At 43.0% G+C, this 14,532-nt stretch overlaps 2 protein-coding genes and 1 pseudogene across 3 annotated transcripts; 1 reads left to right on the top strand and 2 right to left on the bottom strand.

The window, feature by feature from the left end:
• Positions 1-313: 313 nt before the first annotated feature.
• LOC106581704 (toll-like receptor 13) lies at positions 314-3,690 on the top strand (annotated as a pseudogene).
• Positions 3,691-4,286: 596 nt separating this feature from the next.
• On the bottom strand, positions 4,287-10,129 carry rmp64 (ribonuclease MRP subunit p64). 2 transcript variants are annotated; one of them, XM_014163991.2, is made up of 9 exons: positions 9,848-10,129; positions 9,411-9,565; positions 7,165-7,253; positions 6,801-6,929; positions 6,243-6,320; positions 5,685-6,037; positions 5,412-5,473; positions 5,048-5,277; positions 4,287-4,888 (listed from the first exon to the last, which is right to left on the bottom strand). In XM_014163991.2, the coding sequence occupies exons 1-9, from the start codon at positions 9,942-9,944 to the stop codon at positions 4,519-4,521; spliced, it is 1,563 nt and encodes a 520-aa protein (XP_014019466.2). In that variant the 5' UTR covers positions 9,945-10,129; the 3' UTR covers positions 4,287-4,518. The 2 variants fall into 2 exon arrangements, with proteins under 2 accessions (XP_014019466.2, XP_014019467.2); XM_014163992.2 differs by lacking the exons at positions 7,165-7,253; positions 9,848-10,129.
• On the bottom strand, positions 10,129-14,391 carry tex30 (testis expressed 30). Its single transcript, XM_014163993.2, has 5 exons — positions 14,092-14,391; positions 13,768-14,004; positions 13,543-13,594; positions 10,658-10,872; positions 10,129-10,364 (listed from the first exon to the last, which is right to left on the bottom strand). The coding sequence occupies exons 1-5, from the start codon at positions 14,107-14,109 to the stop codon at positions 10,206-10,208; spliced, it is 681 nt and encodes a 226-aa protein (XP_014019468.1). The 5' UTR covers positions 14,110-14,391; the 3' UTR covers positions 10,129-10,205.
• Positions 14,392-14,532: the final 141 nt, after the last annotated feature.

The raw sequence follows: 14,532 nt of genomic DNA, 5'->3' as shown, positions 1-14,532 counted from the left end.
ACATTTAACTTAAGCCTGCAGCTTTGAAATGTGCTGAGAGGACAGTGTACCATCTAGCCATACTCCCAAGTACTTGTACGAGGTGACTACCAACTTCCAATGTCCAGTGTTGAATCATGCATTGGGCTGAAATATTTGCATTTAAAAGGTAACTCCTACTTTACATATTAAATGGAATTTTATTTCCAGTCTCAAAAATCTTAATAAATTTGAGATAAATGGCCAGACACAAAATAGACCCGATCTCTGCTTTTTCCAAAAACAACCAATTACATGGATAACACATCAAATTCTATTGGGAAATTATCTAGAAATGCCTTTTGCAAAACAGTTCAGTTGTTTTGAGAAGCTGCAGAATCGGGTTTTATCACTGAATTTAATTTCACACATTGAAGACTTTGATTTCCTGGGATTGACAAATCTGGAGCTCTTAGATATTACACAAAATAAGATGGAGAGATGCATGCAAACATGTTTACTGGTTTACATAGTTTGGCATTGTTAGACCTGAGGGACAATCCACTGATTCACACTATTGAGGCAAGGTCTTTCACACACCTCATGTGTCTCTTGGGGACTTGAACTTTCCACCTACAGAACAGAACCTGTGATCAAGCTGAATCTGACACTGATATTTGGCGACATTCTGAGGCAGCGGACTCATCTGTACATTAGTTCAGGTATGAGGCCAATGCAGTTGATAATTGGCAGTAATGTCACGTCCAAACACAATCTGAGTCTCCAGCTCAAAGGCCAGACCGTGTCATTTGAGGACTGTGACAGACCTTTGAGTCTGTCATTTATCTTTAATGCTGAGGAATTCCTTTGTGGATCTGAATTCATGGGAAAGTACTTCAGATCATTGGAAACACTTGAGTACAGATCTAAGCTTTCAGCTAAAAGTGGTTGATTTAACATCAAGCAGCTGATTCCCCTGAGAAAACTGACTAAATACAGGTGGATGTTTCAATACAGCGTACTGCCAACATTTTTCACAACCTGACCAAACTGAATGTTCTGAAACTTTCAAACTGCAGGATTGACTCGAGGGAAGTTTAACAAAATACTTAATATCTTTGAAAACATCGTATTTGCGTATCGAGAACATTTATAACATATTCTAGCTTTACTGAACCTCTCTCTAGACTTAAGTATTTAATACACTACAAATGTTTTGCAGTTGTGACAATGCTTGGCTCATTGCTCAGGCAAAGGGGTACAGGCAGGTTGAAGTGATCATGCTTAATCATGATCATAATTAAACTTTGGAAGACTTGATATGCTTGTTAGACAAACCTAACTTTGTCAAGTACACAGAAGCCTACTGCACAACAGAGCTCTTGTGCTCTTTGCAGCAACTACCCTGGGAGTCCTGTTCTTCATGCTGGTGGTTTTCATCCATAACCTGGCTGGCCTCTAGTTCCTCCCCTTCTACCACATCACCGTTGGCTGGCTGTTGGAGGCCATGCTATCCAACACCAGGGAGCGCTACCACTATGACGCATGTGTCTCCTACAGCGGGAAGGACGAGCGCTGGGTGGTGGAGGAGCTTCTGCCCAACCTGGAACAGAGGGGTCCTCCTTTCCTGTGCTTCTGTCTACACAGTACAGTCGTGGCCAAAAGTTTTGAGAATGACACAAATATTAATTTTCACAACGTCTGCTGCCTCAGTTTCTTTGATGGCAATTTGCATATACTCCAGAATGTTATGAAGTGTGATCAGATGAATTGAAATTAATTGCAAAGTCCCTCTTTGCCATGCAAATTAACTGAATCCCCAAAAAACATTTCCACTGCATTTCAGCCCTGCCACAAAAGGACCAGCTGACATCATGTCAGTGATTCTCTCATTAACACACGTGTGAGTGTGGCTGGAGATCACTCTGTCATGCTGATTGAGTTCGAATAACAGACTGGAAGATTCAAAAAGAGGGTGGTGCTTGGAATCATTGTTCTTCCTCTGTCAATCATTATTAACTGCAAGGAAACACGTGCCGTCATCATTGCTTTGCACAAAAAGGGCTTCACAGGCAAGGATATTGCTGCCAGTAAGATTGCACCTAAATCAACCATTTATTGGATCATCAAGAACTTCAAGGAGAGCGGTTCAATTGTCGCGAAGAAGGCTTCAGGGTGCCCAAGAAAGTCCAGCAAGCGTCAGGACCGTCTCCTAAAGTTGATTCAGCTGCGGGATCGGGGCACCACCAGTGCAGAGCTTGCTCAGGAATGGCAGCAGGCAGGTGTGAGTGCATCTGCACGCACAGTGAGACGAAGACTTTTGGAGGATGGCCTGGTTTCAAGAAGGGCAGCAAAGAAGCCACTTCTCTCCAGGAAAAACATCAGGGACAGACTGATATTCTGCAAAAGGTACAGGGATTGGACTGCTGAGGACTGGGGTAAAGTCATTTCCTCTGATGAATCCCCTTTCCGATTGTTTGGGGAATCCGGAAAAAAGCTTGTCCGGAGAAGACAAGGTGAGCGCTACCATCAGTCCTGTGTCATGCCAACAGTAAAGCATCCTGAGACCATTCATGTGTGGGGTTGCTTCTCAGCCAAGGGAGTGGGCTCACTCACAATTTTGCCTAAGAACACAGCCATGAATAAAGAATGGTACCAACACATCCTCCGAGAGCAACTTCTCCCAACCATCCAAGAACAGTTTGGTGACAAACAATGCCTTTTCTAGCATGATGGAGCACCTTGCCATAAGGCAAAAGTGGCTCGGGGAACAAAACATTGATATTTTGGGTCCATGGCCAGGAAACTCCCCAGCCCTTAATCCCATTGAGAACTTGTGGTCAATCCTCAAAAGAGGCGGGTGGACAAACAAAAATCCACAAATTCTGACAAACTCCAAGCATTGATTATGCAAGAATGGGCTGCCATCAGTCCGGATGTGACCCAGAAGTTAATTGACAGCATGCCAGGGCGGATTGCAGAGGTCTTGAAAAAGAAGGGTCAACACTGCAAATATTGACTCTTTGCATCAACTTCATGTAATTGTCAATAAAAGCCTTTGATGCTTATGAAATTCTTGTAATTATACTTCAGTATTCCATAGTAACATCTGACAAAAATATCTAAAGACACTGAAGCAGCAAACTTTGTGGAAATTTAACATGAGTGTCATTCTCAAAACTTTTGGCCACAACTGTAGACTTCCAGATGGGGAAGGACATTGTGGAGAACATCACAGAGCCTCTACCGGAGCCGCCACACCCTCTGCCTGGTCAGTCGCCACTACCTGCACAGTAACTGGTGTTCCCTGGAGATTCAGCTGGCCACCTCCAGGTTGCAGGTGGAGCAAAGGGACAGCCTTCTCCTGATCTTCCTGGAGAAGATCCCCCCTCACTGCCTGGCTGGCCTGGTGAAGTCCAGGACCTATCTGGAATGGCACCAGGACCACCATCAGCACCAGGCATTCTGGGACAAATTGTGGGCTAAAATGAAACCCTCGGACTGAAGCGTAAGCTCAGAGGTTTATGTAGGACCTTGTGTTGATGCTGATAGAAGGTTGGCAGATATGTTGAGAATTTTGTACTGAGGACTTTTAACCAGTTTTTCCAATACACATATGCATCGTTGTTGCTAAGAGCAACTGAAAAAGGCTCTCAGAACTCTGTGGTTTTGATGCCTTTCTGTTTTACAGTATATCAGGTTGAGAACAACCTGTCCATCTGCTGTGAGTGACAATCCATTAATGTTCATTCAATGAAGCAGTTATTTTCATTTCAACATAAATCAAAAGAGGTTTGTACGGAGGTCGCTAATTGAGGCAGGAGTTAAGAGCATTGGGCCAGTTACCGAAAGGGCGCTGGTTCAAATCCCTGAGCAGGCAAGGTGGAAAAATCTGCCGTTCTACCCCCAACAACTGCTCCCTGGGTGCCGATGATGTCGAATAAGGTAGCCCCCCGCACCTCTGATTCAGTGGTTGGGTTAACTGCGAAGAGCACATTTCAGTTGAATAACTGACTAGGTATCCCTGATGATTGTTTACCTTGCATTTTGACCTGTAGGTTATGTGGTTTATCACACCCCCTTTCCTTCCAATCAGGTGAATTCTAGGCAATATTTGTGAATTGGAAGGAACCCAGTTTTAATGTATTATTTGATTATAATTTATGCCCTAGAAAAAAAGGCATCTAGCTGAAATGTTGGAAACTTGCCATTTTCTGTTTATGATTCGTCTTAAAGAAAAGTTAACATTTATTTGTAGGCAATGTATTAGCAGTTTTCCTGTAAATGACAAATCTAATTCGATAAAAAAGTGAATACTGCACACAGACTAAGGGTTTGCATAGGTTTAATACCACGTTTCTAAAACATTTTAATAATAGGCTACTTTAAGAAAAACTTAAGGCAAGCGACTGATGTAGGTCTAGAAAACGTCAGTGAAAAAATTGTAACTTGATGTCAGAGATGAAACGCATGCAACCAAGAAAACCTTGTGTGGATTTCTTTGTTTAAATCATGAAAGCTGAGAACCCCTTTTATCCCATAGGCCAGGGTTTTGGGGTCTTAAAAACCTATGAAGGCAAAAATGTCATCAATGTTAGTCTCATTCAGATCCAAGGGTTTCTGAACTGGAGTGTCTCTACTTTGGTTGCTAAGCTCATTGCTAAGGGACTGGTCATCAGTCATCGTGGCCACATCCCCCGGTGTGCCTGGTAAAATACTCCTGTTTCTCTTGTGTCTTAGTGACCGTTTTCTGTTGACACAGAATGCACTTGTGATTGGTTCAAATGCAGTCCTGAATGGCTGAAAGCAAATTCTAGGGTGAGCCCTCCTCCACAGTGTCTTCAGCGGCTGACAGGTCCTGGGTACCGCCCCTCTGAGTGACAGGGCCCAGCAAACCTCCCGTTTGTAGCGCGTTAGTTTCCCTTGTACACTGGGGAGACCAAGAACAAACACCACATAGGTTCCCCATCATTAATGTGACTGGAAGTTTTAGTTTGGGAAAAGGTGTGCAAAGATGTCCCATTGTGATAGTCCGATAGATGCAATAGACAATATTATTAAAAGCCCAGTTAAAATAGAGTCCCTGTACCTGCAGCCCTCTGATTCCAGGCATTTCATCCTCTGGCACTTCAGGTTCAGGAACGTCAGACGCCCCTTCTCCTGACGCAGCTTCCTGCTTTCACACCATCGCATCACTTGCTCCAGGTGGGCGGCCATGTTGCTGAAAGTGGGGGCTGTTCTCAGTTGCTTCAGAAACTTCCTCTTCTGACCAATCACAGCAGCATCCAGTAATGAAGGCTGCACTTGTTCTGTTGACACCTGCACAAAGAGTTCAAATGACAATCTAGTATAAGTAACAACACTCATCATCAAATAACTAACTCAAACGAAAGCAGTGGACTTAAAAAGGTGTAATGGATATAATATTCTGACATTAAAACAACCACACATACCTCTGTGATACCGCCATGGGTTCGTTTCAGCAATTGCTTCATATCAAATCCAGAGACGGCACCTGTTATAAGGAAATTATATGACGGTTATATTATATGTTCAAATGTAAACAACAGAATATAGGCTATGCCAGGAGAGCTACAAAAAATTGATCAATCTATCAAATGTATTTTATAAAGTCCTTTTTACATCAGCAGCTGTCATAAAGTGCTTTATAAATACCCAGCCTGAAACCCCAGAAAGCAAGGAATGCAGAGGCCGATGACACTGACCTGTATCACCAGTTCTCTGGAGTAAGACTGCAGTTCCCAGATCCACTTTGCTGCTCTTCCTATTGGAGGGACCACCCAGAGCCTGCTCCCTCCTCTCCTCTCCCTCCTCTCTGAACAGTCTGTTGAGCACAGAGGACCTGGAGGCTCCTTTCACGCCAAGGCCCTTAGGGGCCCGGGAATGCTGCATCTTCAACAAGGAAGAGTCAGAGGGCCCGAGGAACTCTGCCATCCCTGCAGGCAGGGTGAAGTCTATGAGGAAGGCCATTGCCTGAGCCTGGGACACCTCTTTCAGGAGCTCCAGGAGGTGCTGGTAGAGAGGGGCCAGGCTACCCAGGATGCCCCGGAAGAACACCCTGAGGAGCAGAAAGATACATCACTCCTATCCGGAGTCACTTCCACTTACAGAGTCACTTACATTCGTCTTAAGATAGCTAGATGAGACAACCACACAAAGTCATAGTAAGTAAACGTCATAGTAAATCATCGCTAGTAAGAAGGGACAGGTTTGAGTGAAAAGCAGTACGTCAGACATGACCCTGAAAGAGCCACGGGACTCACCACAGTCGACTAAGCATGCTGGTGAGCACCACGTTCAACATAATGAATTCCTTTGAGTGGAGGTGCTGCTTCGCTAGTCTGGAGAGGAGACTGGTCAAGGCAATCATACACACCATGCTCATGTATACATGTCTACACTGAGACCATTGTTGCGTTCCAGGTTGTCTTTTTCTTTTTTTGTTGCAGTCATGCTGCACATTACAGAAGATTGTCATGTTGTTACATAACCCGTCATCACTTTTGTCTCGAGACGTCTTCATTTAGATTGGTCTTAAAGTCATCTCTGGATATGTCTCAAGATGCATTAAGACATGTTGATGGCTGAGTAGGTATTACTGTGGTTCCTGACAAGTTAAACACTTCCCCAGGCGTCGTGAGACCTAACAATATGCAACTGCAAAAAAAGATGACCTGGAACGCCAGCAACAGTCATTTATATAGTAATAATACATTGGATTTAGAGCACCTTTCAAAAAAAACAAGGACACTTAAGCAAAAAAGAGAGGTAAGATAGCAGCTGAAGTCTCCCAGAGGCGAGGGTGAGAGAGAGAAGGATACATGAAGGCTCTGGTGCAGTGATTGAGCAGACATGTCATCAGTCTGGCAGCTCCCAACACCTTGAGACAAAGCCATTCCAGCATGGGCTGACTGGGTACATCACACTGACCTGTCTCCATAGCCAGCTGGCTGCAAACACAAGCATACAGATATACACACATCAAGATGACACAGTTAGTCTACGGTGTATTGGATATCAAATAAACATAGACTCAAAAACAAGTTATATGGATCTTGACGCTCGATAGTGTGCTGTGTCTGCACGATTAGATGCAGCTAAGTAGTCCAACAAGGGCATGTCAATTCCCTGGCACAGAACCATTTGCTAATAGCTAAATGCAGAGGAATTCTCGCTAGTTAGTACCTTTGCACTTTCTTTGGACATAGCTCCTTCAGGTCCAGAAGAGCAGCATCCAGCTTCATTTCCTTCAACCGGTTTATGCATTGCTCAACCTGCAGGGGTTTTCAAAACTCAAGTCAATAACCCTCCACATCAGTGGTATCAAACTAATTTTGCCCTGGGGGTAGGGTTGCCATGCCCATGGTTTTTCCCGCAGTTGGGCTATTTTGAAAAAAGGATGTCACGGGTGAAAATGTATTGGTCGCTGGTTTTCGGCATACTTCTATATTGCACTGCGGCCACCATGACTCATTCAAGGGTTTTTCTTTATTTTTACTATTTTATACATTGTAGAATAATAGTGAAGACATCAAAACTATGAAATAACACATATTGAATCATGTAGTAACCAAAAAAAGTGTAAACAAATTAAAATATATTTTATATTTGAGATTCTTCAAAGTAGCCACCCTTTGCCTTGATGACAGCTTTGCACACTCTTGGCGTTCTCTCAACCCACTTCACCTGGAATGCTTTTCCAACAGTCTTGAAGGAGTTCCCACATATGCTGAGCACTTGTTGGCTGCTTTTCCTTCACTCTGCGGTCCAACACATCCCAAACCATCTCAATTGGGTTGAGGTCGTGTGACTGTGGAAGCCAGGTCATCTGAAGCAGCATTCCATCACTCTCCTTCTTGGTCAAATAGCCCTTACACAGCATGGAGGTGTGTTTAATAAACATTGTGCCTTATACATTACATAGTGTACCGCATATTACGCATGGCAGAAAAATATCAAACAAAACTGATTTAAGATGTCTTTGGTACCCGTGATACAAGTCAGTATTCGAAGTCCATCCATGTCTGAGGACATCAGGAGATGAAGTGGAAACCAGCCACTAGGGGCAACAGTGAGGTTTCGGTTTTACTAGGGCGTTGTGTACGGAGATGGTGGATGGGTGTAAGCATCTGCCACCGATTCCAAGTTCAAATCCAGCGACATAACGTTGATTTTGATATTCTTGTTTTAAGCCTATCCCAAACCTTAACCCTTACCTTAATGACTAACCTTGAGAATTTGGAGTTAATGCCTAAATGTAACCTTAAAACACTTTGAAATTTGACGTTTGAGAAACATGGATGTTTAATTCTGACCTGAGACTGTGAGAGCTGGTAGCAACTACTACCAGAGCGAAGGCCTAAGCTTTCATTTTTCAGAATTAGAACTGTGTGGGCACGGTATGAATATTGTAAATAAAGGATTAATATGCCCCATGTGGGATTAGAATTTACAGCCATTGAACTATGAGCCCAACTGTTTTAGCAGACTGCACCATCAGTCATAACGGTTGAGGAAAAAATACAACAAGTTGACATCTACTTGTTACAATGGATATAGCTACGCATATAAAAGGTATAATCCACAGTCTACACATTTTCTTTCTTCGTAAAAGCAATATAGATGTGTATGAAACGGTAAGCAAAAACGTTGAATTTGGTCAGATGCGGAAATGTGCCTTACTGCCTTTTGAATTCTGTGTAATGTCAGTAGTCTAGTCAAGGAAGCGTCATGCTAAATATATTGGCACACTTTACTTACCGAGACCAAATAGGTCATTCTGTCACCAGCTTTTATAGTAAGCCTTGAGGTGGTACCACTCAGCACATCTAGAAGAGAGTGTATTTCATACCGACCCCCTCCTTTGAGATGACATAGAGGCCTATACATCACGATTTCAATGGTAGAGTTGAACCGCTAGTTTAAAAAGGGGCTAGATTTTTCTACCAAAAGACCAAAATATATCACTTCTGCAACAAACTGTTATAAAACCAGAATTGACTTGTTTCACTATAACTCAAATCTAAAAACTGAAATATGGTTTTCATGTAAGTTACCCTTCAATTGGTGATACTCAATTCCCAACTTGGAAGTCAACACAAGTCTAAACGTCCACATTTAGTTGCAGGGGGTTTGATTGAATTTAGAAAATGCTCCATTATTAAATGAAATATTTTTTTCACCCTGAAGTAATCCAACAATGTGCACACCGCAATCTTGTCTATTTCAAATTTGATCTCATTGAAAATTCTGTGCTATGCTTAACATGACATAATGTTACCTAATAAAGCCTATCAGCTGGAACAGTAGCCTACTAATAATGGTCAGAATAGGTAATATTGTTAATAACTATAATCATAATAGGCTACAACTTAGTTGGTAAAAACAACAATAAATGGTCAGGTAACGCAGGCCTTTTTCTTGATCCTCACCTGTTTGAGAATCCTGAAAGTCTTGTGTTGCCTGAGGCTGTTATTGAGAACATAGAGAAGCTCGTACAGGACACGGATCTCAGTCTGCAGGACTCGACTGCCAAGCAACTTGAGCACTTTCTCATTTTCCTCCAGGACACGTTTTACACATGTACCTAGATACAATGCACAGTACACACACACGCATGAAATAAGCAGTAAAAAAAACACACAAAAAAACACCGCACAATTGTGATGTAAATAACGTTCATCTAGTTAGCCTAACTTTTACAGAGCAAGAGCAATATTCTCTACCATCAGTCAGAACACTCCCCACGTGTGTACCGTAGCTTGCTGTAGTCTGCAGCAGGGCTAGTTTCCGTGCGCTAATGTGGCTATTATCACACAGCGAAAGGGCGCTACAAAAAGTTTATGCAGAAATGCGATAAACTACATACCTGTTGAGAGGCCGAACGGTATATGGACAGTTGAAACCGCACTTGGAAAGGGAATGTTTACTTTATTCCACGGTTCTTCAGCCATGCTCACGTCCATTTCATCGCAAACCAAGGAAGTGAAAGCTACCCAATTAGAATCAAGGAAATATTAACGTCATCGCCAGGATTTAAAGGTACAATTGCACCTCGGCACACTGCTGTTTCAGAGAAGCAACCAGCAGGCTATTATTTATTGCCAATCTATGTAAATACCTTACCCAAAATAAACAAAATACTATCTCTGGTATTATAAAAGTATAGATTTAATCCACATCATAAATACACCAACATAAACACATGAATTCATCAAACCAAATGTTCAAGTATGTTCCAAAATCCATGATACGACATGTGAGTTGACTTCATCCAGCACAGACTCCTCAGCCCTTCCCTTCACTGTAAGCCCATGGCTGCCTCCTTCAATCCAGTGAACAGTCGCTGGAGACTTCATCTCCTTTAACACATCATCCAGAAGGATCTGGACAAAGGAAAAATCACCAGTGCAAAACAAAATTGGGACTAGAAAAGAATGTTTCTTCCAGCCCATCAGTTTGAAATAATAAAAGAACATACACAACCAAATGAGAGATGCATGTGCAAACTTGAACAGTTTCATTATAAGGGAGACGTGTAATCAGTTTGAAGTGAAACACATGCATCATCAAAAAGAGATGTGCATGTGCAAACTTCAATGGTTTCTGTGAATGATCATATTCCTCCGATCTGCTGATGTTCATGCATTAACCAAAAGACACCCATCACCATTCTCACCTTCTCACACATGTTGTCTGCAGTACCAGACAGAAACAGTACAGGCACCTCCTTGGGCAGCGCCCTGAGGTCCTCACTCCGCTGTCGATGAGCGTGTGTCAGTCCTGGAGGGTGTAGGGGAAAGGACAGACAGACCAGTCCCTGCAATGCATCCTCTGACCCACCACTGAGCTGCCTGGCCAGGGCAGAGGCAGCACGAGACCCCATAGAACGTCCTGAAGTGGAGGGTACACAGTGAGTAAGTACACAGTGAGTATTATATCTGTCTTGGAAGTGATTGCTTAAGAAGAACTAGTTTATGGATCAATTAACAATGCTCAATACTCATGCCCCCAGTAACCACCAATACTCAGAATATGTCCCTGGTGAGGAGTTTTCAGTAGCTTCCACAGCCACAAAGTCAAAATTGGCTACAAAAAAAGTGCTTTTTGGAAAATAAATATGGTTAGGCATAAGGTTAGCAGTGCGGTTAAGGTTAGGTTCAAAATACAATTTTAGTAAGATACATTTTAGAAATGGGCGTGATTTACGACTGCGGGTATAGAACAATTAAGCAATAAGGCCCAAGGAGGTGTGATATCGCCAATATACCACGGCTAAGGGCTGTTCTTATGCACACGCAACGCAGAGTGCCTGGACACAGCCCTTAGCCATGGTATATTGGTCATTTATCACAAACCCTGAGGAAACGTATTGCTATTATAAACTGGTTACCAATGTAATTAGAGCAGTAAAACTAAATGTTTTGTCATACCCGTGGTATACGGTCTTATAAACTGGGTGGTTCGAGCCCTGAATGCTGATTGGCTGACAGCCATAGTATATCAGACTGTATACCACGGGTATGACAAAACACTTATTTTTACAGCTTTAATTACATTGGTAACCAGTTTATAATAGCAATAAGGCACATCGGGGGTTTGTAATATATGGCAAATATACCACGGCTAAAGGGCTGTGTCCAGGCACTCTGCGATGCATCGTTCCTAAGAACAGCCTTTAGCTGTAGTAAATTGGCCATATACCACACCTCCTCGGGCCTTATTGCTTAAATATACCATGGCCTTCAGCCAAACAGAATTCAGGTCTCAAACCACCCAGTTTATAATAATGAATATATACCCGGATTGCAGATGCTATGTATTGGCCATTGAGTCATCTAGTGTATATAAACTCAGCAAAAAAAGAAAACGTCCCTTTTTCAGGACCCTGTCTTTCAAATATATTTTGATTTTTACAAATTAACTTCACAGATCTTCATTGTAAAGGGTTTAAACACTGTTTCCCATGCTTGTTCAATGAACCATAAACAATTAATGAACATGCACCTGTGGAACGGTTGTTAAGACACTAACAGCTTACAGACGGTAGGCAATTAAGGTCACAGTTATGAAAACCTAGGACACTAAAGAGGCCTTTCTACTGACTCTGAAAAACACCAAAAGAAAGATGTCCAGGGTCCCTGCTCATCTGCGTGCAAGGAGGCATGAGGACTGCAGATGTGGCCAGGGCAATAAATTGCAATGTCCATATTGTGAGACGCCTACGACAGCACTACATGGAGACAGGATGAACAGCTGATCATCCTCGCAGTGGCAGACCACGTGTAACAACACCTGCACAGGATCGGTACAGCCGAACATCACACCTGCGGGACAGGTACAGGATGACAACAACAACTGCCCGAGTTACACCAGGAACGCACAATCCCTCCATCAGTGCTCAGACTGTCCTCAATAGGCTGAGAGAGGCTGGACTGAGGGCTTGTAGGCCTGTTGTAAGGCAGGGCCTCACCAGACATCATGGGCAACAATGTCACCTATGGGCACAAACTCACTGTCGCTGGACCAGACAGGACCGGCAAAAAGTGTTCTTCTCTGACGAGTCACGGTTTTGTCTCACCAGGGGTGATGGTCGGATTCGCGTTTATCGTCGAAGGAATGAGCGTTACACCGAGGCCTGTACTCTGGAGCGGGATCGATTTGGAGGTGGAGGGTCCGTCATGGTCTGGGGCAGTGTGTCACAGCATCATTAGACTGAGCTTGTTGTCATTGCAGGCAATCTCAATGCTGTGTGTTACAGGGAAGACATCATCCTCCCTGATGTGGTACCCTTCCTGCAGGCTCATCCTGACATGACCCTCAAGCATGACAATGCAACCAGCCATACTGGTCGTTCTGTGTGTGATTTCCTGCAAGACAGGAATGTCAGTGTTCTGCCATGGCCAGCGAAGAGCCCGGATCTCAATCCCGTCAAGGACATCTGGGACCTGTTGGATCGGAGTGTGAGGGCTAGCGCCATTCCACTCAGAAATGTCCAGGAACTTGCAGGTGCCTGGGTGGAAGAGTGGGGTAACATCTCACAGCAAGAACTGGCAAATCTGGTGCAGTCCATGAGGAGGAAATGCACTGCAGTACTTAATGCAGCTGGTGACCACACCAGATACTGACTGTTACTTTGATTTTGACCCCCTCTTTGTTCAGGGACACATTATTACATTTCTGTTAGTCACATGTCTGTGGAACTTGTTCAGTTTATGTCTCCGTTGTTGAATCTTATGTTCATACAAGTATTTACACATGTTACGTTTGCTGAAAATAAACGCAGTTGACAGTGAGAGGACGTTTCTTGTTTTGCTGAGTTTATAAATCATTGGTATAGAAGCTAATAAGGACCCAGGTGAGGAGGGCCACTGTCTGGGCAAGGGGTTGGAGATACAGTAGAGAGCTATGTGCAGATATACATTGAGCAAGGATCTTTCAGAATGATGCAATTGTATTGGTTTGTTATGTAAGCATAAACCCCAAGTGTGGCTCATCAGCACTGGGAAATACATAAGGCCAATAAGATTTAATTGAGGTTATAAAATAGTTTTGATTGCTTACCACCAAGAAATATGTTTCTTATTGTGAATTTCTCAAGATTTTTCAAGTATTCCTGCAAAATCAAATAGAATATTTCCATAAATGGCACACTTGCATTCAGTGAATTAACTAGAGTAGATCTTCATAGCCAACTAAAGACAAGGTTTTTTATGACTTGGTATTCTTTATTCACGTCGTCTATGGAACGAAACATGCACAAATCTGTATTTCGAAAATAATTCTTACCCAAACGGCATGGTAAGCCTTCACTCTGTAAACCAGGTTTAAACCTTTACATGTGAAGCGAAGACATAGCAGGCCATTCGATGAAAGTGCATGAGCAAGAGAAACCAAATGCTTGAAGTTCATGTCCCCACCAGCCCCGTGCGTCAGGATAACGGCAGTCTGCACATCACTAGCGTTGGCTGGGATACTCAACACAGCAACTAGATGTTTTGCCCCAAAAGGTATTGTCATGCTGTCCTGCAAAGTAATTCAAGTTAGTGAGTGATTTAAACTTGACCAGGTAACCTATCCGATACTTGTATCAATAGTAAACAAACATTTTACCTCTTGAATCGTGTCCATGCTCCCATTTGTTTATCCCGCACAGCTTCATCTAAATCACATGACTTCTCAACTTCACTGTAAACTATCCATAACACGCCATCTAGTGTACTGGAGTCGATGGTACTACACAATTACAAATGAGGATTTGGGATAATTTATTTGACTATAATAAATGGTTGGAAACTCACAGTCATATGTATACTAAGATTTGAATACACAATGTGTAATTTTTCCTAGCTCCCTGAGCAATATAGCCTTGCCGACAGTGGTGCGACTCACAGCGAGGGAGAGCTGTGACAGGAGGACTTCGAGTTAGGTGTTTGCCAGACTATGAGCAATAACCCTCCCAACTACACACACTGGCGATGGGTGTGTGTCAGTCCTGGATGGACTAGCCAGTGTGTGTGACAATTACATTTCCAAGGTCAGGTCTTGCTTTAT

The sequence above is a fragment of the Salmo salar genome, chromosome ssa21, assembly GCF_905237065.1.
Source record: "Salmo salar chromosome ssa21, Ssal_v3.1, whole genome shotgun sequence".
Lineage (NCBI taxonomy): Eukaryota > Metazoa > Chordata > Actinopteri > Salmoniformes > Salmonidae > Salmo > Salmo salar.
Note: the sequence above shows the minus strand (reverse complement) of the source record. Positions and strands in the feature narration are given on the sequence as shown.

Coding starts and splice junctions, on each gene's coding strand:
- rmp64 (XM_014163991.2), bottom strand. CDS start 9,944: ATGGACGTGAGCATGGCTGAAGAACCGTGGAATAAAGTAAACATTCCC. Junction 9,566..9,847: donor ACCGTTCGGCCTCTCAACAG/GTATGTAGTTTA, acceptor CATTGTATCTAG/GTACATGTGTAAAACGTGTC. Junction 5,278..5,411: donor CCCATGGCGGTATCACAGAG/GTATGTGTGGTT, acceptor CTCTTTGTGCAG/GTGTCAACAGAACAAGTGCA.
- tex30 (XM_014163993.2), bottom strand. Junction 13,595..13,767: donor AGGCTTACCATGCCGTTTGG/GTAAGAATTATT, acceptor TTGATTTTGCAG/GAATACTTGAAAAATCTTGA. Junction 10,365..10,657: donor CAGACAACATGTGTGAGAAG/GTGAGAATGGTG, acceptor TCCTTTGTCCAG/ATCCTTCTGGATGATGTGTT.